The sequence below is a fragment of the Schistocerca serialis genome, chromosome 6 (genome assembly GCF_023864345.2).
Source record: "Schistocerca serialis cubense isolate TAMUIC-IGC-003099 chromosome 6, iqSchSeri2.2, whole genome shotgun sequence".
Classification (NCBI taxonomy): domain Eukaryota; kingdom Metazoa; phylum Arthropoda; class Insecta; order Orthoptera; family Acrididae; genus Schistocerca; species Schistocerca serialis.
Genome location: NC_064643.1, coordinates 215,904,423 through 215,931,398, shown reverse-complemented (window position 1 = coordinate 215,931,398; position 26,976 = coordinate 215,904,423). Strand labels below are relative to the sequence as shown.

Here is a 26,976-nt window from a genome sequence, read left to right as displayed (position 1 = left end):
GCGGCCGTCACATTCTTTTTCCCTCCAGGATAGAACAGTTCCTAACTTCGTCTACTTCAAATGGTTCAAATGGCTCTGAGCACTATGGGACTCAAACTTCTGAGGTCATCAGTCCTCCAGAACTTAGAACTACTTAAACCTAACTAACCTAAAGACATCACACACATCCATGACCGAGGCAGGATTCGAACCTGCGACCGTAACGGTCTCGCGGTTCCAGACTGTAGCGCGTCGAACCGCACAGCCACTCCGGCCGGCCTCGTCAACTTCGTTGTCCCCAATTTTGACATTAGGTTTATCCTTACTATCTTTTCTGATACCCCTCACAACGTTCATCTTTGTTCGGTTTACTCTCTCTCCGTATTCTATACTCACTAGACAGATCATTCTGTTCAATAGATCCTGCAAATCTTCTTCGCTTTCATTGAGGATAGCGACATCATCAGAGAGTCTTAGCACTGATATTCTTTCATTTTAAATTTTAATACTATTCTTGAACCTTTATTTTATTACCATCATTGTTGTCTTAGATGAGTTGTGTAGCGCCACCACTATTTTTTGGCGCTACTGAATAAAATAGTGACTCTGACACGGCTAAAGCAAGGGGCCATGGAAGCGGATCAGACTGTAGCCGACCAAACAGCAGTGGCCACTCATCCCTGGCCATTAAAATATGGGGTTTTTCAATGAGAGTGATACTTTTTAAAATCGAAATCTCCAGTTTCTAATACATTTTTTGTGTGCTTTCAGGTGTGAAAATATCCAGTACAATTTGCAGTTTCATCATGGAACGACTCACGCTTCCCGTACGTTTAGAAATCATTAAAACATTTTACCAAAGTGGCAGCTCAGATGTGGATGCTCGTCATTTGTTCAAATTGGCCCGCCGTCACCGTTTCTCTGTTCAGGCTATACACCTCAATGTGCCAAGTCTGAGCGAAACTTCACTCCACACGACCAGACAACAACGTAAAGTGCGAAGTTAGGACAATTTCGCTGTAGTAGCGGCGAGTATTGAGGAAGAACCGAATGTGTCAGTTTGAAGACGATCTCCACGGTTGTGGCTATCTGACAAATCAACTCTGCTAATCTTGCGAAAGGGTTGAGTCCTGCACCCATAAAAAGTTGTACTGACTCAACACTTGCAGCCAAACGATCACAGACAGCGACGTGGGTTCGCTGATTGAACTGTACAGCAGTTGAAATCTGAATTTGATTACAATAAAAAAATCATCTTCTCAGAGGAGGTACATTTTTGTCTTATTGTCTCCGTCAATACGGAAAATTGTCGTTGTTGGTGAAGGAGGAAACTACAAATGGTCCGTTAGGCGACACTCATTTCAGAAAAACTCACTGTGTGGTGCTGTTTATGACGTGGCCTTATTTCGTTAAAGATGATGAGAGAAGAACCTTTACGTCAATGGAGACCATTTAACACCCAATTTGCACGATTTTATGTGGCAACAACTTGAGACCATAGGTACTGAAAACATGTGGCGTCACGTGACACACAGCTGATGCTTCAGTAGATTTTCTAAGGGAGAAGTTTGGCGACCCTGTTATGTAAGGACATAGATCTGTAAATTGGCCGCCGCGGTCGTGTGACTTAACACCCACGATTTTTTTTTCTTTGAGGCTATATCATAGTCCAGGAATATGTTAACAAGCCACAAACTTCGGAACGTTTGGAGGAAAAAATTCGTCAGGCTATCGCAGACGTAAGGAACCATCGTGTGCGTCAGTACGTTCAAGCCAATGGCGAATATTTGAAAGATTTTAGTTCAGAACACAACTGCAATATGTAAGCTTCAAAGTAAAGCTCAATGTTCTTTCATATGTTGAGAGCCTTTTTAATTTCAAATTTTAAAAAGTGTCACTTTTAATGAAGACCGTTTAGGTTGAACAATACGGCGAAAGACTGTATCCCTGTCTTGTATCCTTCGATTATTCACTATTTTAAATAAATATTTGAAAATAATCATGCAGTGACATTTCCGAGAATTTTGTTTTCCATCATTTCGCATATTGGAATTTTTCTCTGAAACTATATAGTCTAGAAGGCTGTGCTTTTTTCTTGTTTTGTAGAGAACTGTCCGTTTCATAAGTTGTCTACACTGGCGGTACTTCGCAGTAAACTCTTTGAACTGTACTTTCGTTGGTGTTTGACAACAACAGTTATCCACTAGCCGCGTTTTAGTTTCTGTGTTTCCTGTGATAGTTTTAGTCATGAATAAACCAAAAGGAGTGTTTAAAAAATTATGAAACAAAGGAAACAGATGCTACAGAACAAAGATAGCAGCAGTAAGAGTGGTTAGCGCCGAAGGGCGTGATAATTTGGTTGTAAATAGTGACAGTCCTTCTACTCCTCCGAGTGCTTCCAAGAAAAAATTGCTGGGTAATGATGTAAAATACAACACAGCTCCAGACAGTGAAACAAACTGCAATATCACCAGTAATCCCCATATACTTAACTCAGCTTTGTGTGAAACAGTGTGTTGTAGTATATGTGGAGGGGAAATTGGAATTTCTGAAAAGCTATCTCAACGCAATGGTCTGGTGTGCACTTTGCAAATAATGTGTTTGGACTGTAAAAGCGAAAAAACTTTCAAGACTTCAGAAGTAAGTGTAAAGAATGGACTTTTTGACACTGATCTAAGATACGTCTATGGACTTAGATGCATAGGAAAAGGCCATTACACTGGTAAGGTTCTTTGTGGCTTGCTGAACCTCCCTAGTCCCCCTACAGAATCTATCAAATACAACTCCATAGTAAGAAGTAGTATCAAGGTGTGTGCTATGGAGTCTATGACTACAGCCACATAGCAGGCTGTAGCAGAAAATGGTAGTTCTGACATAGCAATATCATTCGACGGATCCTGGCAAAAAAGAGGTTTCCAGTCAAAGAATTCATGTGCATCTATTATCAGCGTCGACAATGGGAAAGTGTTGGATGTTGATGTGTTGACTATGTACTGTCAGGGTTGTAGGCAAGCAGGCAAGAGTACTGAAAAGCAAACTAAGCATGAAATGAATTTTCAGAGAAACTATGAAGGAACTAGTGGAGGGATGGAGATTGCTTCTGCAGTGAAAATGTTCCAACGTCCCTAGCATGACCGTGCTGTTCGCTACATGAGTTTTCTTGGAGATGGGGACTCACGATTGTATAAGGCAGTGGTGGAGAGTAAAGCCTATGGTGATTTGTCAATTACAAAACTAGAGCGCATTAATCATGTGCAAAAGAGGATGGGCACAATACCACGTAGGCTCTAACAGCAGTTGGGAAGTACCAAGTTATCTGACGAAATAAACCTCGGATGGGCAGCCTGGTATGAGTGTGCATGCACACTCATACCAGGCTGTTCACCTGAGATTTATTTCGTCATAAAATACGCCTGGAGAAATTGAAGAATCATACCAAGTTATCTGATGGTCTAAGTATAAGACGTCGACTGACTGATAAACAAATTGATCAGATTACACATTATTATGGTATGGCTTTAGAAGTAACAGAGATAATTTAGATGGTATGAAGAGATCTGTTTGGGCAATTTATTTTCACAAGCTGTCTACAGATGCTGAACCAATACACAGCCTGTGTTCCACTGAATGGTGTAAACACTTCAAGGCAAAAGAGGAGGGTAAAGTAGGCACTTTCTCTCACAAAATTACTATACCAAATGCTGTTATGCTTGCGATGAAACCTGTGTTTCAGGATCTTACCCAACCAGAGCTGTTGAAGAAATGTCTCAAGGGCAAAACACAAAACGCGAATGAATCATTTAACAATGTTGTATGGTCAAGAATACCAAAAAACGTGTTTGTTGGAAGGTCAGTCTTTGAACTTGGTGTTTTGGATGCTGTTCTTACTTTTAATGATGGCTATTCTGGAAGACTATAGGTTTTGGAATATCTTGGCGTTCATAATGGCTACAACACCACTAAAAGTGTGATGGACTTGGACCAACTGCGAATCATGAAGGCAGAGATTGCAACAAACAATATGTCAAAAGAAGCCAGATCCAAGAGAAGGAGGGCAGCACTGGGTGAGGAAGATGAAGGAGGAGATGAGGACTACCATCCAGGAGGAGTCTAACATATTTTTTAGGTATCAGTTGGCTGTATATTAAAATTTGTTTTTAAACGCAATTTTCTCAACATGACATTTTTCAGTATAAAAGCCCCTTTTCCTCAGAAACTTCTGAATCTACATCAATGAATTATTTAGCACATAACATAGATAGTACAATGATGTTGTAGCTCTACTTTAGTAGTATTTACTGTAATAGTTAAAATTCAAGAAATTAAAATTGTGAAAATTTACACCAAAAAATTATATGTTTAGGGAAAAAAATCAAACTTTTTTCCAGTTGTTCTTTTAAAGTGATTGTAGAGCAATAGAGTCAAAAAACATGGGAGAACATGTGATAAAAACACCACATTTATATACTCAACAGTTCCTCAAAAAACGGGGCATATATATAGCCAATTTAACATTGTCGAGATAGGAAGGTACGACTCCTCTTAATTTTAGAGGTTGTTATTTTTCATTACTGCAAAAGTTGTGAATGCAAGTTGGGTGTTTGAAATTTGTATTTTTTAGCGGTTTCACTGAAAAGTTTCGTTAATTTGCCCAGCAAGTAAACAATGTTAAGGTCATATTAACCCACATTAAGTGCATCGAGTTTAAAAGTAAACAATAATAAATATCCAATGACGATTTTTTAAGAATAAAATTTTAGATAGAATTTACCACTTCAAATTGGTCGTTACTCTGATATACAGGGCGGTCAGAAACAGCCTGAAAAGCTTATAAGGGTGTTGCAGTGCAGGTTGTGTTGATAAATAATGTCTAAGAAGAAAATTCGAAACGTCGTGCTATTTCCGATTTAACTAGCATTGAAGTTAACCAGTCAGGCCGTTGCCCGCGCAGATTCAAGTAGCCTGCCAGAGAGTATCGCCAACTGCGTTCTTCCTTTGGTTTCCTCGATCTGAACAAACGTAGCTTTTGCTCACATAATTTAAATTTATCACATCCGAAAACGGTACATTTGAACTGGTAATTAGCATCTCCGGGTCGCTCATATGTCTGTGCATTACCGTATTTTAGCGTTTGCAGTTGCTTGAATTTGCACGCGCAGCGACCTGAATGTTAAACTTCAATGCTAATTAAATCGTAAAAGGGGCAACGTAACGAACTTTTTCCAAGAATTATTTCTCAATACAACCTCTCTTGAGCAACAGCCTCACAAACATTTAAGACTGATTCTGACCACCATGTATTTGAAAACAGTGACGTATCTGAAAAAAAAAAAAAACATTACATTGCAGGTACTTGAAAAATCTTATTTATGCGATTTTATTGCAACTTTACTGCGCAGTTTCTGAAACCAACCAACAACGTTAATTGTTTGCAGCCGAGGTCTTCAAATGAGACTGATGCTAGACACATTATTAGGCATGAGTTGCTAACTAAATTGCTCATTTTTGGACCTACAAACATTGTAACAGACGTCACAAATTACTGACTACATTCAAAGAATATCATAATACTTACTCCAACGAATAACCCCCACATCTTCAACGCCGTTCCTCCCCCTGTCATCGTCCAGAGTCCCCACATTCCTCAACTGTATAAGTAGCTGCATGTAATCATTCTTGGTGACATTGTTCGATTCCCTGAAGGTGATTGTATACCTCGCCAGTTTTATGAAGTATTGTGATGTGGGATTTTTTTCGCCTATCAGCCTGTACCAAATCAGATGAACAAACGTAATTGACGCTGTCACAAAAATATATATCAAACTCGTATCTTGTGGCAAATGAGAGATATATACAAATAAAAATGCAAATGTTCGTTTGTTCAAATTCACAAGTCTACGAAAGTTTTTCACCGAATGCTTTGACATTTTGAAACAACGTTGCATTGGAATACATCAGTATTTCTTCTATGTCCCTACTGGAACGACACATATAATACATAAATATATATGTAATAATTACAGGGAAAATCTAAATGTAAATGTTCGTTTGTTCAAAATCTTAAATCTGCGAAAGTTCTTTGCCGACTGCTTCGAAATTTTGACAGAACGTCCCACTCGAATACGCATGTGTTTTTATTACATCTACTTTTAGGAATATATAATATATCAGTAAATATACACTCCTGGAAATGGAAAAAAGAACACATTGACACCGGTGTGTCAGACCCACCATACTTGCTCCGGACACTGCGAGAGGGCTGTACAAGCAGTGATCACACGCACGGCACAGCGGACACACCAGGAACCGCGGTGTTGGCCGTCGAATGGCGCTAGCTGCGCAGCATTTGTGCACCGCCGCCGTCAGTGTCAGCCAGTTTGCCGTGGCATACGGAGCTCCATCGCAGTCTTTAACACTGGTAGCATGCCGCGACAACATGGACGTGAACCGTATGTGCAGTTGACGGACTTTGAGCGAGGGCGTATAGTGGGCATGCGGGAGGCCGGGTGGACGTACCGCCGAATTGCTCAACACGTGGGGCGTGAGGTCTCCACAGTACATCGATGTTGTCGCCAGTGGTCGGCGGAAGGTGCACGTGCCCGTCGACCTGGAACCGGACCGCAGCGACGCACGGATGCACGCCAAGACCGTAGGATCCTACGCAGTGCCGTAGGGGACCGCACCGCCACTTCCCAGCAAATTAGGGACACTATTGCTCCTGGGGTATCGGCGAGGACCATTCGCAACCGACTCCATGAAGCTGGGCTACGGTCCCGCACACCGTTAGGCCGTCTTCCGCTCACGCCCCAACATCGTGCAGCCCGCCTCCAGTGGTGTCGCGACAGGCGTGAATGGAGGGACGAATGGAGACGTGTCGTCTTCAGCGATGAGAGTCGCTTCTGCCTTGGTGCCAATGATGGTCGTATGCGTGTTTGGCGCCGTGCAGGTGAGCGCCACAATCAGGACTGCATACGACCGAGGCACACAGGGCCAACACCCGGCATCATGGTGTGGGGAGCGATCTCCTACACTGGCCGTACACCACTGGTGATCGTCGAAGGGACACTGAATAGTGCACGGTATATCCAAACCGTCATCGAACCCATCGTTCTACCATTCCTAGACCGGCAAGGGAACTTGCTGTTCCAACAGGACAATGCACGTCCGTATGTATCCCGTGCCACCCAACGTGCTCTAGAAGGTGTAAGTCAACTACCCTGGCCAGCAAGATCTCCGGATCTGTCCCCCATTGAGCATGTTTGGGACTGGATGAAGCGTCGTCTCACGCGGTCTGCACGTCCAGCACGACCGCTGGTCCAACTGTGGCGCCAGGTGGAAATGGCATGGCAAGCCGTTCCACAGGACTACATCCAGCATCTCTACGATCGTCTCCATGGGAGAATATGGTTCAAATGGCTCTGAGCACTATGGGACTTAACTTCTGAGGTCAGCAGTCCCCTAGAACTTAGAACTACTTAAACCTAACTAACCTAAGGACATCACACACATCCATGCCCGAGGCAGGATTCGAACCTGCGACCGTAGCAGTCGCGCGGTTCTGGACTGCGCGCCTAGAACCGCTAGACCACCGCGGCCGGCCATGGGAGAATAGCAGCCTGCATTGCTGCGAAAGGTGGATATACACTGTACTAGTGCTGTCATTGTGCATGCTCTGTTGCCTGTGTCTATGTGCCTGTGGTTCTGTCAGTGTGATCATGTGATGTATCTGACCCCAGGAATGTGTCAATAAAGTTTCCCCTTCCTGGGACAATGAATTCACGGTGTTCTTATTTCAATTTCCAGGAGTGTATAATGGATGAAGTGGAAAAGTTGCTGCCAAAGCTCTCAAAAAGTTATTGACCAGTTTAATTCAAATTTTTACACAGTATTCTAATGAACATTGGGACAGCATAGGCTATATATTTTAATATGTATAATATATAAATATATATGCAATACAGAAAGGGGCAACATTGTCACCGAAAATCTCAAAAAGTACTCGGCCGATTTACATCAAATTTTTATACGTTCCCGAATAAACGCTTGGACACATATGGGTTACATATTTTTTAACGTATATAATATGTACATACTTATAGGAAATATACAACAACGAAACTGTCTTATCAAACAGAAAATTTGTATTTATGGCTTATTGGATTATGATTACAATATTATTACAGAACCTATTTTAAAATAACAACAAACTAGGTCAGAGTGGGGGGGGGGGGGGAGATGGACAGAGGGGTGGGAGGAAATGGACTTAGAAAGCGGAAAGGAAAAGGTAGTCAGAGAGAAAGGCTAGGATGAGATGGAGAGAGAAGGGAGAGGAGGAGATTGAGAGAGAAAGGGGGCATGAGGCGGTGGACAGTGGGGGAAGGAAGAGTTGATGTACAGAGTGGGGCTGAGACAGTGGGGCAGGAAAAGAGGGAGAGGGAGGGGGAGGGGAGGAGGAGATAGACAGAGAGAGAGGGAGTATATGGAGATGGACAAGGAGAGCAGGAGGACGAGATGGACAAAGACAGGGAGAAGGAGGAAGAGATTAGCACGTACATCCAATTCCCATGCATATTACATGTTAGAAACGTGTGCTTTCTCTCTTTTTTTTTCTTTTCAACTGAAACATATTGAGCCCCTCCAACGCGTGGCCAGGAAGAGTTAGTAATAATAATATAATCGTTTCAGACAAACCTTCTAGGAAGAATAAGATTTTTAAGTTACGTTTTTTCAGTGGGTTGTCACACAGTCATGAAAAGTGGCTAAGAAAGCAGCGTGACAAACGATTTATCAAAACACATTTTTTTATGTGGAAACTGAAATACTCCATGAAGATAATGAAAAAAATGCTGCAGTAGGTATTTCAGATATTCGGGTTATACAAAATAACAGGGCTATTCAAACTTATATGGACCATATTAAAAAATAAATAAATATTATATAAATGTGAAAGTACTGCACTCACACAGTTCAAAAATCGTTTCGCAATTGATCATGTACTGTCTTGTGTACGCAATTCTCAGAATGAAATGTCTTTACTCCGAATGCATTTTAAGTGGCATCGACTTCTGTAAATCAATGGGTGCAATATTTGCAATGGTAATGGATACCAAAGGGAGTCAAACAATAGGTACCTAATGGTCGCAACTGATCCACGCATAGTGATGTTCTTCCATTGAAATATTGGAAAACTACACCAATGCACACTAGCACAAGTCAACTTCTTTTAATTATTAGCTGATAATATCATACGAGAGGTGAATAATGCGCACTGTTTGCTCCACGTGCATGGTATTCTAACGTGCTCTTTTCGCGCCAATTAGATTTCACCTTACTGCCGATATATTGACAATTTCGTCGGTTTCGGTGAGGATAAATAGGGCTATTCCATTTTCGAGCTTTATATTTCCATTTCTATATACATATCCGTAACTGATCACTATCGTATTAGGGCTCTAGTTCTACATGGACATTTAGCTGTAACTGCTGACTTGGCAAGCTTTCTGTTAGAAAACTTTTTTATCTCATTTATCTTTATGCGAAATACATCTCGCTGGCCAGACGCAAAGTCAGTCCACGCACGGTTTCGTCTGTTAGGAATGCCACAGTCTTTGGCTGTATAGTGAAACCATATCCATACGCTGTACTTTGGTGGCGATACCTGACTGACCAGGCGTCGGAAATTTGAGTTAAGGTGACCATGTGGAACTGAGAGACCAAGCATACACGTTTCTGCCGGAGGCCGGGGTAGTGGCATCGAGAGGACGCTGCCCTCGCTTTTCATGATTCTATTGGTTCAAATTCTTTGTCTAATGTTTCATTTCGATGGCCATTTCTGCGCTGCAACATACAGGAATGCGTGGCGAGAACGTTGCTTGGTAGCGTGCTTTGGCGCAATATCTTATTCCCATAACTTTCAGCTTTGTATTAGTGCTTTCTTTGTGACCAAGGTTATATCTGTTGTTCAGAGTGAGAGTCTTCATACCATGTTCAAGGATCAGTATCGGTCTTTCAGTAGCTGACTGGTGAATATGGGTAATGGCACATGTTACTATCCCACTGTTTAGTATTAGTACGGGATTAAAAATTATTGGGGTTCCTTTTTTCTAAGTTGACGATTGTTGGTAATAGTGTCCCACGTGGTCCCATAGAGAACATTTGCAATCTTATTGCTGAGCTATCGGGTTGGTTTTCTTCAGCAACGATCAATAATTATTCTAATTCCTCTTCAATTTATTCTGGTCGGGAAGCCACTTACATTTTATCACGCTTTCAAGGTCGCTGCCACGTGCTCATTTACCTTTTCTCTAAAGTCGTAGCTCACATGAACACACTTAATTAAATACTTTCTGGCTTCAGTGGAATCGTTATCTAGACAAGCTGCCATCAGCAGATTATATAGTTATACTGCATGGTAGCATACATATTGCAGCAAGAACAAGGGATAAATGAGCTGCTGAGAAATTCGAGACACGTGTTGATTTTGAGTATGCTGAGAGGAACTATCGTGATCGACGCTTTTTATGACGCTATAGAACATGAAATGAACATCTCCACTGCACACACCCTCTCTATAAAGGAGGATGCAGTACGCTTTCAGGTTGTGTTAACAGGTTTGGGTGTATTGGTCGTCATCATGTATTATTCAAACATATATACAAGATCTTTTATGCAGAGGGGTCCAGAAAAGTAGACCCTCTTTGATAGTCAGTATCAAAGGAACAAAATGACATAGCGTTACAATTCTTCCCATTAGCAGCCCCTGAACTGTTGACCGAACTACGGCTGTCAGTGTTGCTGGTGTGATAGGCGACAGGATTCCTCGATGGTTTCTCGTAGCTCGTTCAGTGTAGCTGGCTTCTGTTGATAAAATTCACTTTTCAGGGTCAATCACACGTAGAAGTCAAGAGGTGTAAGGTCTGGAGACCGTGGCGGGTACTCAAAAGCTCCTCTTCGACCTATCTAACGTCCAGGCAGATTTTCATCCAAATAGACTCTGACAAAATCAAATAGGGGTAATGCAGGAGTAGGTTTAATAATGAATAAAAAAATAGGAGTGCGGGTTAGCTACTACAAACAGCATAGTGAACGCATTATTGTGGCCAAGATAGACACAAAGCCCATGCCTACTACAGTAGTACAAGTTTATCACTTATCTTAAAAGAAAGATTAAGGAAAGGCAAACCTACGTTTCTAGCATTTGTAGACTTAGAGAAAGCTTTTGACAACGTTAACTGGAATACTCTCTTTCAAATTCTGAAGGTGGCAGGGGTAAAATACAGGGAGCGAAAGGCTATTTACAATTTGTACAGAAACCAGATGGCAGTTATAAGAGTCGAGGGGCATGAAAGGGAAGCAGTGGTTGGGAAAGGAGTGAGACAGGGTTGTAGCCTCTCCCCGATGTTATTCAATCTGTATATTGAGCAAGCAGTAAAGGAAACAAAAGAAAAATTCGGAGTAGGTATTAAAATCCATGGAGAAGAAATAAAAACTTTGAGGTTCGCCGATGACATTGTACATCTGTCAGAGACAGCAAAGGACTTGGAAGAGCAGTTGAACGGGATGGACAGTGTCTTGAAAGGAGGATATAAGATGAACATCAACAAAAGCAAAACGAGGATAATGGAATGTAGTCAAATTAAATCGGGTGATGCTGAGGGGATTAGATTAGGAAATGAGACACTTAAAGTAGTAAAGGAGTTTTGCTATTTAGGGAGTAAAATAACTGATGATGGTCGAAGTAGAGAGGATATAAAATGTAGACTGGCAATGGCAAGGAAATCGTTTCTGAAGAAGAGAAATTTGTTAACATCGAGTATAGATTTAAGTGTCAGGTAGTCGTTTCTGAAAGTATTTGTATGGAGTGTAGCCATGTATGGAAGTGAAACATGGACGATAACCAGTTTGGACAAGAAGAGAATAGAAGCTTTCGAAATGTGGTGCTACAGAAGAATGCTGAAGATAAGGTGAGTAGATCACGTAACTAATGAGGAGGTATTGAATAGGATTGGGGAGAAGAGAAGTTTGTGGCACAACTTGACTAGAAGAAGGGGTCGGTTGGTAGGATATGTTTTGAGGCATCAAGGGATCACAAATTTAGCATTGGAGGGCAGCGTGGAGGGTAAAAATCGTAGAGGGAAACCAAGAGATCAATACAATAAGCAGATTCAGAAGGATGTAGGTTGCAGTAGGTACTGGGAGATGAAGAAGCTTGCACAGGATAGAGTAGCATGGAGAGCTGCATCAAACCAGTCTCAGGACTGAAGACCACAACAACAACAACAACAGACTCTGACATCTCTGTGGTAGTGAACCGGAGCGTCATCTTGTTGTAGGTAAAATCGGACGGCAGGTAAAACGGCTGTTTGCAGCATATGAAGATACTCCTCACCAATTAGGGTATCTTCAAAGAAGAATGGGTCAATCAAACCGCGCGGTGACAGACCACACCACACACTCGGTAAATTAACATATTTGCCCACGTGAACTAGAGAATTTTCAGGAGCCTAGTACACGCTTTTGTGGCGGTTTGCAGTACCTTTCAGTTTGAATTTCGCCTCGTCAGACCAGATAACCATCAATGCAAACCGTTCATCTTCGTGAAGTATGCCATCAAACCATTCGCAGTACTCTGTCCGATCCAGGTTGTCCTCTGTCACAGCGTGCAGCGATCTTGGAATGTACATTTTCCACTTTGTTGTACCCTTCAGAATTCGTCGTATGCTTGATCGAGTTACCCCTCCTTCACGCGCTCCCTGCTTCACAGATTTTTGAGGTGACGTAGTAAAATGTTGCAACACAGCAGCGCTGGAAGCTGGACTTGTCGATGTTTTCGATCGGCCAGACCTTTCCTTACGCACATCCTGAACACTACCGCCGGCTTCAAATTTATCTGGTATACGATAAATTGATGTACCTGTTGGTGGCTGAGTTCCGTACACATTACGCCGTTGCCGTTGTACCTCCATCATGTATTCGTACCTCCAGTACCACTTCAATATAGCCTTGCGTTGCTCGATCGACAATCTTACTTCATTCATTGCTGCACTGTCAGTTGCTGGAAAACGCACACCAAGATCTATTGAGAAAACAACAGACTACGCTACTGCGCAAAACTGCAGCGATATGTCATTTTGTTCCAGAGATATTAACTATCAGAGAGTGTCTACATTTTTCTGGACATTATCGTTGGCAATGAAGGTCATTTGTGAGTCCAAAAAATCTCGCAGAAAGAAGTCACAACTCGTTAATGTTCATTCATGGCTAAAAATTTTGTACAGGAGCGGAATACTTTCAGGGCATTGGAACTGAAGCCTGTGGAAGCAATTATTTACTCAGATTTAACTTAAAAAGGCGTAGGAGGGTTATAGCTTACTTGAGAATTTTGAATAACGTTGGGCTAAGGAAGAGTGCCACGACCGAGAGCATCCTGGTGAACGACGTCATGAAGATCCTGCGTACCCACTGGCGAAACTCCGAGTCGGGGTTCCGCAGGGAGTTGGCCTGCACGCCAAACGCTAGAGAGGCGATGACGTCAGTGGTGAACCGTGCCGCCAGTTCGTGCATGTCAGCGATATCGCCAGTTGCCGCCGCCGACTCGAGCACTTCACAGAGGTCGACAGCATGCTTCCGCATCGCCTGCGAACGCCCGGTAACAGAAGACAAATGACTTATTCTGCAGGGTGTGCTGTATTTAAATGTTTTAATGTCAATAAAGGTTATTCAGATCTCATAAGGGGAGACAATTATTTAACTATATGAAATAAAATCGTCATAATTTCTGTAGAGTTTGCGTATTGACGTTCAAACTACACGGTTGGCCGCGGGTCATGATGGGTATTAGTTGGTTTGGTTAAGCAACGAAGCAAAATTGATGCATTTGGAGGACTGAGAATTCGCATTTTGCACTCGAGAAGTCTCTTCTCCCTCAAGGGGTGAATTTTCCATAAGATATGGAAAAGAATGACCATGAGAGCAGTTGTTTTTCATTTTTTGTGACAATGATTTTATATCAGCTGGTCTGCCTCATGTATCGTTATGTCCAAATGGTTTATAAATGTTAATCTACATTCAGATCCGATGATGGCACCTTTAGTGTATTGAAACCGGTTATCCAGTAAACAGTATTTAAGGGGACCACTCCATGGTTCAGGTCGCAAAAAATCGATTTTCGGTTTTCATCATATTTCGATAGATTAAGTACTCTGAAAAGGATTTTGCTGAAAATTTTTTTTATTTTTTTCGAGCATTTAAAGAGAATTTTCCTACCACGTGTGTTTATATGCCACGCCCACTTTTCTGCATATATTTTGGGTCTTTATATCCCCTACATTGCAGTAGGGATTTTTTTTACTCCAGAGTGTGTTGGCTATCCTTGGAATGCAACGGTCGGTATCCTTTCCTTTCTGCTGTTTGTAAACAACACGCTTTCAAACATGTGGTTAGTTTTGTTAAAGTGTGATTGCGAGTAGTTGTTATAATTACGTTTGCAGTGCTTGTTTACGTGTGTTTTGTTGTGTTTATTGAAGATGACGAAACGTAAAGGCATTTTCAAGAAACGACAATTTAGAGGAAACAAGTTTAGGTTATGCCGCCTGGCAACGATGTTTCTTATTGCAATTCTTCAACAAGTGCATCATCAAAGAAGCTCTCACCATTTCAAGAGAGTTGCAATAAATCTTCTGTAAGTGACAAGGGGTGTAGTAACATTATGTGATGTGGAATGCGGGAAAAAACAGCAAATTGGCGCTCATAGGAAGAAGAACAACACCAAAAATGCAGCAGGAGCGTAATATGTAAGAAACTGTCTACGCAACCTGTAAGTACAGTTCAAAACATTACTACTTAATAGGAAATACCAACCACCAGAACTGTTTATAACCTATAGGCACAGTGACAAAAATGTAAATAAAATAGCTAACATATGTACATATTCCAGGCCACTGATGATGCCTTGCAGAAAATAAAGGCGAAACGCGTATGGCACTAAAATTGTGTTTTATTCAGTTGCTGTCAGACGGTCCATAAGTGAAAATTATCAATAAACCGTAGTATTGCGCGCAACTGAGGAGGACAGGACCACAAAAGTTGAACATTATTATAAATTTGACAATATTATCAGATGTAATTTCTAAACTTGTACAATCTAGAGTCTAGACATTGTGGTGAGTCACAGAGTGTGAAAATTTGTGAGAGTGCCAGTGGGGAAAAGGCCTAGGAATTGCTTTGGATTTAATTTGCACTAAAAGCTCAGCTGTGATTTCATTTATGAATTCTTCAAAACCAGATGCAAGGGGCCCCTATTGAAATCAATACTAGATTAGTTTATGCCTTACGATCAATTGGCAAGGGCATGACTGCAGGGAGAACATTTCGTTCAGTGAAGATCTTACATCAACCACCAAATAAATTTGAAAAACCGACTGCAATATTAGAGAAAGCTCTATGTGAGGTCAGTGAGGAAAGCATGAAACTGGCTGCTAGGGAAGCAGTGGAAGAAAATGATGGATGTAAGGATATTTGCAGTTGCACTTGATGGAAGATGGCAGAAAAGAGGACATACTTCTCTGAATGGAGTAGTGAACGCCACGAGTGTAGACACCGGTAAAGTGTTAGATGTGGAGATTATGTGAAAATATTGCAAATGTTGTAAAGTCAATGAACATAAAGAACACAACTGTGTGGCTAATTTTAGAGGAACAAGTGGAGGTATGGAAGTTCATGGAGTACAACAAATATTTCGTCGCTCCATAGAAACAAGAGCCGTATGGTACACCAAATATTTGTGCGATTGTGACAGTAAGGCATACAACAATGCGGTGATCTCTAAGTCATATGGAGATGGCATTATTAGCAAAATAGAATGTGTAGGCCATGTTCAAATACGTTTGGGAACAAGGCTGAGGAAACTAACTGTTGATACGGGAGGAAAAAAATCAGAAGATGGAAAATTGTTGACCGGACAGGGTCGGTTAACAAAAACTGAAATAGAAAACTTGCAGGTATACTATGGGCAGGCAATTAGGAGAAATAAAGAAAATCTGGAGGCAATGAAGAGAGATGTTTGGGCCATATTCTTCCATAAGTCATCTACTGATGATAAGCCATGTCATGGATTGTGTTCATCAGGAGAAAATTCGTGGTGCAAATACAATAGGGCTTAGGCAACTGGAGAATCTTATTCTCACCAACATTCTCTCCCTGCTGCTGTTATTACAGCAATTAAACCTAATTTCAGAGACTTGACTCATCTTGTCATTTTAAGGAAATGTCTACATGGGCAGATACAGAAAGCAAATGAATGTTTCAACAGCATAATTTGGAACCGCCTTCCTAAAACTGTATTTGTAGACATGCATACAATGAAACTAGGAGTTCATGATGCTGTTATTACATTCAATTGTGGTAATATTGGAAAGTGTTGGGCACTGAAAAAGCTGGGAATTAATCCTTGTGAAAATATGATCACTGGGCTGCAACATTGCGACAAAATGAGGATAGCCGATGCAGACAGGTCTGCATCTAATATGGCCAAGAAAGCAAGACAAACATCCAGGAAGGTGAGAAAGAAGCTGGAAGACCTGTTACAGGCCAAAGATTGGTCATCATATGCAGCAGGACAGTTTTAATTAATTGTAAGTAACAAATTTCAAAAGTTTTTTCTTTAAAGTCTATTTCCCGTAAACTAAAATTTTCAGTACATATGCCCAATCATATCAGAAACTATCATAGATAAATGAATGAAAATTTCAGAGACTCTGCATAACATAAAAAGCCATCTCTGGTACTACATTCATTAATATTCCCCAATTAGGAAGTTCATAAAAAAATAATTTCTGCAGAAAAACATTAATATTTTTGTTAATAAATTTATAAAAGTATTTCTTAAAAACTATAAAATGGATAAAGTAGATTTTAGTACTGTTGACTCTATTAGCATCATGTTACATACAGTAAATATATTAAGGTCCTGCATCAAATAGGTTTTTCAGAAATGGATCAAATACTTACCTAAATTAAGATGGGTTAGAGAAGCAGAGTGTGGTCCCCATAAGCGATCTTGGCTTTTGGATTATTTCTACAACACAGTGATCGCCCCACTACTCACTATGTGTTCACTGCAAAATTCTTGATGTTCGTTGGTGTTCCGAAACACTGTTTCTCATCCACTTATCCATAAAAATTACGTCAGGGTAAAGGAGCAAGTTTACCTTTCTTTCCCATGAAGATAAATATGTATTTATGTATTTCTTCGAGTTACACGCGTCATATATGTGACATTTACAATGTCATTTCCATAGAAGATGATTTGTCATAATATTCTCGATGATGAGTGCGTACGTCTAATTAATAACAGTGTGGCTTGCAAGCATAACAGATACAGAAAAGAGACAAGATGTGACGAATTTTACTGTTACCGTATCCATCGTTAAATGTGGCACACAGCTATACCAACAGAAGGCGCCACAAGCCAAAATAATTATGATACAACGCCATACAGATGGGCCTAATTCTGCTTCCACCATAAGACTTACAAATAGCCCGCTCATTCCGCCGAAAGTTGTTTCCGCCGCCACAGAGGGCACTGACACCAGGGACTACTTTCTGCATCCGCCATCTCCAAGGACAATATTCAGCGACAGCAGGTGGATACTGAGATGTTGTAGTGTTGGTGATTCATTTGTCACGGTCATCGGAGATCAGATAGCGCTCAGGAGGCCCGTTTGTGCGCCCTCTATTTTTGTTCTTGGGGCAGTAACTGTGCAGAGCTTAGAGGTGAGCAGTGTTTGCAACATTCATCCTATACCCCACTGACCCGTACGGACTGCATTTGAACGAGGCCTACGGGAAGCCGAGTGGATAATAACATGTTGGGCACTGTGTATCGCTGGTGGGTCGTTGCTCTCAGCAGTGGTCTGTGGAACATTCTCAAAGTTGTAGACCAGGTTCTGGATGTCTGCGTAGTACAGACATTAAGATCTATACGCCTTGTGCAAGCAGTGGTGGCCGACCGAACATCATCCAGAGAAGAAATCCTTGCACATGTTGTGCGTGGCGTGTCATCAAGGAGCATTGGGAACCATCTGCTTACTGCAGAATTAAGATCACTCGTTAAGATCACTCGTGCCTTTGGCCAGGTTACCACGGACAAGACGACATCGCCAAACACGGATACTCTGGTGTAGTGAAAGAGTCGACTGGAGAACAGAATGGCGCCCTTCTGTCTTTAGTGATGCGAATAGGTTCTGTCTGTAAGCGAGTGATGAACATACGCGCATGCGATGTAGAACTGGTGAGCGGCATCTTATGGAGTGCATCTGCCCACGAGACACATCTGCCACCCCACCACCCCAAAGCTTTATGGTGAGGGGGGGGGGGAGGCTGAGGGGCAGGCGAGCTTCAGCTACAACTCGCGGTCATATTTGGTGTTTCTGCAGAATAAAGTAACCAGTACCGAATTTTACGGACTATAAGACACACCTTAATTTTTAAGCAATTTTGTTAAAAAATAACATCTTTACCATATTTATTATTAGGTTGTAAAGCCAGACTACTAGACTAAAAAAAATTCTTGCTTTATAAAACCGAACTGACCTTCAAAACCCGTGAAAATCGTCATCTGCACTTTCTTCTTCTTCTTCCACTTTATCGTAATCCTCTTCATATATAAGATGGTCTTCACTGACATCTACAGCATGTTTTCAGGGATTTTAAAGGTCAGTTCAGTTTTATAAACTAAGAAATTTTTTTAGTCTGGCTTTATAATAATAAAAGTGGTAAAGATGTTACTTTTTAATAAAATTGCTTAAAAATTAAAGTGTGTCTTATAGTCCGCAAAATGTGCACCTGATGAAAGATTTAACAATAATGTCTTCTCTCACTCTAGATCACGACTGTTTTATCCATTGTTTTAAATCTCCCTTCGGCGTGAATTCATGTTGGGTTTCATCCATCAGCCATTTGTTCCATTCCTGTCTCATATACACTTTAAATGGTTTGTTTATTGAGACATCGAGAGGCAGCAATTGTGAAGTATAAGACGTGCGGAGATTTTAAATTAAAGACTGGAAATTTTTATATTAATTCCGAGTATAAGACGAACATGGATTTTGGAGTCAGTTTTTGGAAGAGGAAAGGGCATCTTATAGTACGTAAAATACAGCGGCCGCTACATTGCACAGGTCGTTACCCCCACGCTAACGCACTTACTTCGTGGTGTATAACACCTGCCTGGCCATCAGATCACCCGATCTCTCGCCAATTGAAGAAATATGGGACATGATGAAGCGGGAACTGGGTCTGCAAGAAACAACGCCGTTTGCAACAAAAGGCCCAAGACGCTTCGGACAATCTATTGCAGAATGCCATTCGGCACCTTTATCACTGTTTGCATGCGAGAATACATGCGCCAGAGAGAGGTCCGCTGTGCGTTAATGCTACTCATAGTATGAAGGCTTTCACGACCGGATGACGTATCTTCTGGTAAACCTTCCGGGATGTAAGGTCGTGGTCCATGAAACTCTTCAGCTCCTAACGTTTCGTCCAGAGCTGCGCTGGACATCTTCAGAGGGGTGTTTCTCCTCCGGTGAGTCTTGCCGGCAAGACTCACCGGAGGAGAAACACCCCTCTGAAGATGTCCAGCGCAGCTCTGGACGAAACGTTAGGAGCTGAAGAGTTTCATGGACCACGACCTTACTTCCCGGAAGGTTTACCAGAAGATACGTTAATGCTACTGTTTGGGCCTCCGTCCTTTACTGAAACTACCCGTCACATCAATTGTCAATAAAATGACTTTGTCCTTGAGGTAAATGCATCTTTATTTTCCGGCAGTGTAGATCACAGATGGACATCCTTACGCCCTTGGCAGGTAAATGCAGACGCACAGCTTTACTCGGTCAGCAGTTGTAGGAGGTCAGCAGTTACCGAGCAGTTATCTGCAGTGCTGCAGTTATACCCCATCAGCTATCAACGGCTGATTATAATCGGATAGTCAATGCTGTGCGTCAAAGTGTTTATGAACCATAAATTGTCTGAGAGCAGTCCGGACTGAGCAACTATCAGATTATGAAGCTAATGTACGTTGTGTTAGATTACACCAGTGTTAATAACTTTTGCTTCAGTGCCACACTCGTTCATCACACTAAGTTGAGTATTTTATCTTGTAACATTGTGTCGCCCACCCTATGTTTGTTATAGAATCAATCTGTGGAAGAGACCTGGAGACACCGAAAAAGGTTTCAGATTGATTATGTAATGCTAAGACTGAGAGTTCGGAACCAAATTTTAAATTGTAAGACATACCCAGGGGCAGATGCGCACTCTGGCCACAATTTATTGGTTATGAAATGTAGATTAAAACTGAAGAAACTGGAAAAAGGTAGAAATTTAAGGAGATGGGACCTGGATAAACTGAAAGAACTAGAGTGTTGAGAGTTTCAGAGCCGGCCGGGGTGGCCGAGCGGCTCTAGTCTGGAACCGCGCGACCGCTACGGTCGCAGGTTCGAATCCTGCCTTGGGCATGGATGTGTGTGCTGTCCTTAGGTTAGTTAGGTTTAAGTAGTTCTAAGTTCTAGGGGACTGATGACCTCAGAAGTTAAATCCCATAGTGCTCAGAGCCATTTGAACCAGAGTTTCAGAGGGAGCATTGGGCAACGACTGACTAGACCAGGGAAAGGAATACAGGGCAGCTTTAAGAGATGAAATAGTGCAGACAGCAGAGGATCAAATAGGTAAAAAGTTAAGGCCTAGTAGAAATCCTTGGATAATAATAGAGATATTGAATTTAACTGATGCAAGGAGAACATTTAAAAATTCAGCCAGTGACGGAGACAAAATGGAATACAAACATTTAAAAAAATAAGTTTCACTGGAAGAGCAAAATGGCTAAGCAGGAATGGCTAGAGACCAAATGTAAGTATTTAAAAGCATATTTCAGTTGGGGAGAGATAGATACCACCTACAGGAAAATTTAGGAGGCCTTTTGGGAAAGAGAAGCAGCCGTATGACTCCTAGAAGCTCAGATGGGAAACCAATCCTAAACAAAGAAGGAAAAGCTGAAAGGTGGAAGGATTTTATAGAGGATTTATACAAGGGAGATGAACTTGAAAGCAATATTGTGGAAAGGGAAGTGGACGTAGATGAAGATGATATGGAATATATGACACTGCGAGAAGAATCAAACAGAGCTCTGGTTGCTTTATTCTGCAGAAGCACCAAATATGACCGCGAGTTGTACCGCCTGCAGCCCCCCCCCCCCCTCCCACACCATAGGCCGGCCGAAGTGGCCGTGCGGTTAAAGGCGCTGCAGTCTGGAACCGCAAGACCGCTACGGTCGCAGGTTCGAATCCTGCCTCGGGCATGGATGTTTGTGATGTCCTTAGGTTAGTTAGGTTTAACTAGTTCTAAGTTCTAGGGGACTAATGACCTCAGCAGTTGAGTCCCATAGTGCTCAGAGCCATTTGAACCCTCACCATAAAGCTGGTGGCAGATGTGTCTCGTGGGCAGATGCACTCCATGACAGGCCGCTCACCAGTTCTACACCGCACACCTGTATGTTCATCACTCGCTTACAGACAGAACCTATTCGCATCACTAAAGACACAAGAGCGCCATTCTGTTCTCCAGTCGACTCTTTCACTACACCAGAGTATCCGTGTTTGGCGATGTCGTCTTGTCCGTGGTAACCCGGCCAAAGGCACGAGTAATTTTCATTCTGTAGTAAGCAGATGGTTCCCAATGCTCCTTGATGACACGCCAGGTACAACATGCGCACGGATTTCTTCTCTGGATGATGTTCGATCGGCCACCACAGCTTGCACAAGGCGTAGATCTTGACGTCTGTACTACACACACATCCAGAACATGGTCTAGAACTGTGGTTAAGCTGTGTGCCATACTTAACGATGGGCACCGCAATGGCATCGTATCATAAATATGTGGCTTGTGGCGCCCTGTGTTGGTATAGCTGTTTGCCATTCTTAACGATGGACACAGCAACAGTAAAACTCGTCATATCTTGTCTGTTTCCTGTATCTGTTATGCTTGTAACCCACACTGGTATTAATTAGACGTACGTACTGACCGGCCAGAATATTATGACAAATTATCAGCTGTGGAAATAACAATGTAAATGTTAAGTAGATAGCGTGTGTAACACGAAGAAATGCGTAAATACAGGGGGTCCATTAATCGTGACCGGGCCAAATATCTCACGAAATAAGCGTCAAACGAAAAAACTACAAAGAACGAAACTTGTCTAGCTTAAAGGGGGAAACCAGATGGCGCTGTGGTTGGCACGCTAGATGGCGTTTTTTTTTAAATAGGAACCTCCATTTTTACTACGTATTCGTGTAGTACGTAAAGAAATATGAATGATTTGGTTGGACCACTTTTTTCGCTTTGTGATAGATGGCGCTGTAATAGTCACAAACAAATGGCTCACAATTTTAGACGAACATTTGGTAACAAGTAGGTTTTTCAAATTAAAATACAGAACGAAGGACGTTTGAACATTTAATTTCGGTTGTTCCACTGTGATACATGTAGCTTTGTGAACTTATCATTTCTGAGAACGCATGCTGTTACAGCGTGATTACTTGTAAATACCACATTAATGCAATAAATGCTCAAAGTGATGTCCGTCAACATCAATGCATGTGGCAATACGTGTAACGACATTCCTCTCAACAGCGAGTAGTTCGCCTTCCATAATGTTTGCACATGAATAGACAATGCGCTGACGCATGTTGTCAGGCGTTGTCGGTGGATCATGATAGCAAATATCCTTCAACGTTCCCCACAGAAAAAAATCCGGGGACGTCAGATCCGGTGAACGTGCGGGCCATGGTATGGTGCTCCGACGACCAATCCACCTGTCATGAAATATGCTATTCAATACCGCTTCAATCCCACGCGAGCTATGTGCCGGACATCCATCATGTTGGAAGTACATCGCCATTCTGTCATGCAGTGAAACATCTTATAGTAACATCGGTAGAACATTACGTAGGAAATCAGCATATATTGCACCATTTAGATTGCCCTTGATAAAGTGGGGGCAAATTATCCTTCCTCCCATAATGCCGCACCATACATTAACCCGCCAAAGCAGCTGATGTTCCACTTGTCGCAGCCATCGTGGTTTTTCCGTTGCCCAATAATGCATATTTTGCCGGTTTACGTTACCGATGTTGGTGAATGTCGCTTCGCCGCTAAATAGAACATTTGCAAAAAATCTGTCATCGTCCCGTAAATTCTCTTGTACCCAATGGCAGAACTGTACACGACGTTCAAAGTCGTCGGCATGGATTCCTGGGGCATAGAAATATGGTACGGTTGCAATCGATGTTGGTGTCATTCTCAACATCGACGTTTTTGAGATTCCCGATTCTCGCGCAATTTGTCTGCTACTGACGTGCGGATTAGCCGCGACAGGAGCTAAAACACCTACTTGGGCATCATCATTTGTTGCAGGTCGTGGTTGACGTTTCACATGTGGCTGAACACTTCCTGTTTCCTTAAATAACGCAACTATCCAGCGAATTGTCAGGACACTTGGATGATGTCGTCCAAGATAGCGAGCAGCATACATAGCACACGCCCGTGGGGCATTTTGATCACAATAGCCATACATCAACACGATATCGACCTTTTCCGCAATTGGTAAACGGTCCATTTTAACACAGGTAATGTATGACGAAGCAAATACCGTTCGCACTGGAGGAATGTCACGTGACACCACGTACTTATACGTTTGTGACTATTACAGTGCCATCTATCACAAAGCGAAAAAAGTGGTCCAACTAAAACATTCATACTTCTTTACGTACTACAGGGATATGTAATTAAAATGGGGGTTCCTATTTAAAAAAACGCAGTTGATATCCGTTTGACCTATGGCAGCGCCATCTAGCGGGCCAACCATAGCGCCAACTGGTTTCCCCCTTGAAGCTAGACAAGTTTCGTTCTTTGTAGTTTTTTCGTTTGACGCTTATTTCGTGAGATATTTGGCCTGGTCACTATCAATGGTCCACCCTGTATACATATTTATCTCCATGGGAAAGAAAGGTGAACTTGCTCCTTTACCCTCAAGTAATTTTTATGGCTAAGTGGCTGAGAAACAGTGTTTCGGAACATCAACGAACATCAAGTATTCACATTCTGCGGCCAGTAACGAAATTTACGTCAACATCTGTACCCCACAAGCTACTTTATTGTATGCCTCCTTGTCGTTTTGGCGTTTAATATGTCAGTATGTGACGAAGGGCGCTGCTATTCTGTGGATCTTACCTACTTCCTCAACAAACCCTACCCTGTAAAATTGTCAAGCACTGCTATAGTATCATTCACACGAGGGTTTTGTTACCTACTTCTTTCATATGTGGACTACGCTTGCTGAGTTCTCATCCAACGAATCTCAATCTACCAACTAACTTGCCTATGATCAGTTTTATATGGTCGTTCGACATTAAATAACTCCATATGCATAGTCCCAGATATTAAATGGGCGTGACTGCTTCCAGTACTTGTTCGACGATCACGTAATTATACAGATCTTTCCGCCTACTTATAAGCAATGCGATGCATTTGTTTATATTGTGGGATCATTTGCCAAGCCCTGCCAGTTTGTTTTTATTGCCTCATCCTCAGATGCACCTGGTATCTATACGAGGATTTATATGGAGCGTGTTCAGGAAATCCAGTTACAAACTTCTAGAAATTGTAGAGGGGAGTGAGTACATAATATTTTGGAAGGGAACCCATGTCCGGAAGCGTAAATGTATGTTTATACAGGGTGATCCCGTGATTCTAGGACTATGGAGAAGTAGAAATGTAGCAGTCTGAGATAAGGGTTCCAGTACCGGAAAGAAACGAGTCGAAAGTTATAAGCGAAAACCGTTCTGATACCTTTGACTATGGAATAATTATATTGGCACTGTTGTTGCTAGGACTGTAGGGTAAGCAACCGTCAGAGGTGGTAACATGGACCAAAACAAGGAAAGAAATCTCTATTACACATGGTCTCTAACATACGTACCTGAGGAGCTATGATCATTTGTTCATCTTCGCTACTGTGAAACACATCTCCAAATGGCTCTGAGCACTATGGGACTTAACATCTGAGGTCATCACTCCCCTAGAGCTTAGAACTACTTAAACCTAACTAACCTAAAGACATGACACACACCCATGCCCGAGGCAGGAATCGAACCTGCGACCGTAGCAGTCGCGCGGTTCCGGACTGAAGCGCCTAGAACCGCTCGGCCACCGCGGCCGGTTATACATCTCCTCTAATGAACAAGTGCTCATAGCTTTTAAGGCACGCATTTTCTAGCACACGTTTACTGGACATTTTTTTCTTTTTTTGGTCAATACTACCTCCTCTGAAAGTTGCCTACCCTACAATCTTAGTAACAATGGTACCACTACATGCATTCTACTGCCAGAGATGTCATTTTTTCTTTTTCTTTATTGAGTTTCGATTCCCCCGAAGGGGGCGGGCTGGCAGCAGCCTAGTACGCCGCTCTTCAGCCTACAGAATTTGTTTTAAAAACATGAAGATAATAAATAATAAAAGCAGACGATAAAATCGGTGACTTAAATGTCAAAATGGTGGAAAATCGTGGAACTTGAAACATAGAACAAAGAAGTGATGATGTTAATAAAATACATATGAAGCAGGCAGGTAAAAAAATAGACAGACAGTTAAATAACACGGCGACAGTCTGGTTTCTGTTCGCAAGAGATATAAAATTTATACCCACGGACAGCATGGTTTCTGTTCGCAACACTTTGGAAAGAAGAACAACACTGAACATTCACTTGAACACTGCACTAAAAAATTGGCACAAATATGATATACCACAGCCGAGGGCAGATGGGGGGAAACTGGACAGATGACAGGAGACGAAAAAACGAATTGGGGGGAGGGGGGAAAGGAGCCGATGGAGGACGAGGACCCATAAGAGAGGGGGGTGGGTGCTGGGCAGACGCGACAGGGAGTGGGGAAAGGCGGCAGAGGAGGGGTATACAAAAGGACTCGGGGGGGGGGGGGAGATATCAGAACGGCTTTCGCTTATAACTTTCGACTTATTCGTTTCCGGTACGGGAACCATTATCTCAAATCGATACATTTCACCTTCTCCAACATCTTGGAAAATTTGTAACATCATCAAGGAATCACCCTGTATATACATACATTTACAGACCTCGGCGCTTATAAGTTTGAAGCTCTGTAGCGTCGTTGGATGACATTGCAGGACATGGGTTCCTATTCAAAGTATTACGTACTCACTCCCCTCTACAAGTCCTGGAAGATTGTAGCGGGATTTTCCGAACATCCTGTATAGCAGTTAGCCGACCGTGTGACCGAGCGGTTCTAGGGGCTTCAGTCCGGAACCGCGCTGCTGCTACAGTTGTAGGTTCGAATCCTGCCTCGGGCATGGATGTGTGTGATGTCATTAGGGTAGTCAGGTTTAAGTACTTCTAAGTCTAGGGGACTGATGACCTCAGATGCTGAGTCCCATAGTGCTTAGAGCCATTTTCTGTATACCAGTTCAGAGACAAATCTATTCCTAATCTTATCTGAAAGTAAATCATGGCCTTGAATTTCCAGGGCCAATATGAATTCACAAAACTCTACACATTATTATTTATCACCATCATGAACGGGTTGTAGTTACTGACTACTATGTGCTTCTAAATACAAATGTTGCCGTGAAACACGCCACACAGACACATGAAGAAAATCTAACTCTCAACTGATGCGACGAGTGACAGATTGAAGAGTGTGCTCCACGTCTTGAACAAACACAAAGGAGCGACAGGCAGATTTGTATTAACAACCAGTGTCTCAAAACTGCTGGCGCCATCGTCGAATGGTTTGAGCTGTGTGAGGTACAGTGCCATACGCTCAGAGAAAATCACGATGCACAGTTTTAACTGAACTGCACATGTTTAAGCGAAGATCACAAAACGCCTTTTGTTGCTGTGTTGTTGCCA

General features: G+C 42.2%; 1 protein-coding gene across 2 annotated transcripts in view; it reads right to left on the bottom strand.

The window, feature by feature from the left end:
- LOC126483931 (cytochrome P450 6k1-like) overlaps positions 1-26,976 on the bottom strand; it is a 77,855-nt gene that overhangs the window by 31,779 nt on the left and 19,100 nt on the right. For both annotated transcript variants that reach the window (XM_050107208.1, XM_050107209.1), the window contains 2 exons: positions 13,352-13,614; positions 5,555-5,745 (listed from right to left, as the gene is read on the bottom strand). In XM_050107208.1, the coding sequence (XP_049963165.1) occupies positions 5,555-5,745; positions 13,352-13,614 (454 nt within the window). The remainder of the gene's footprint in view (positions 1-5,554; positions 5,746-13,351; positions 13,615-26,976) is intronic.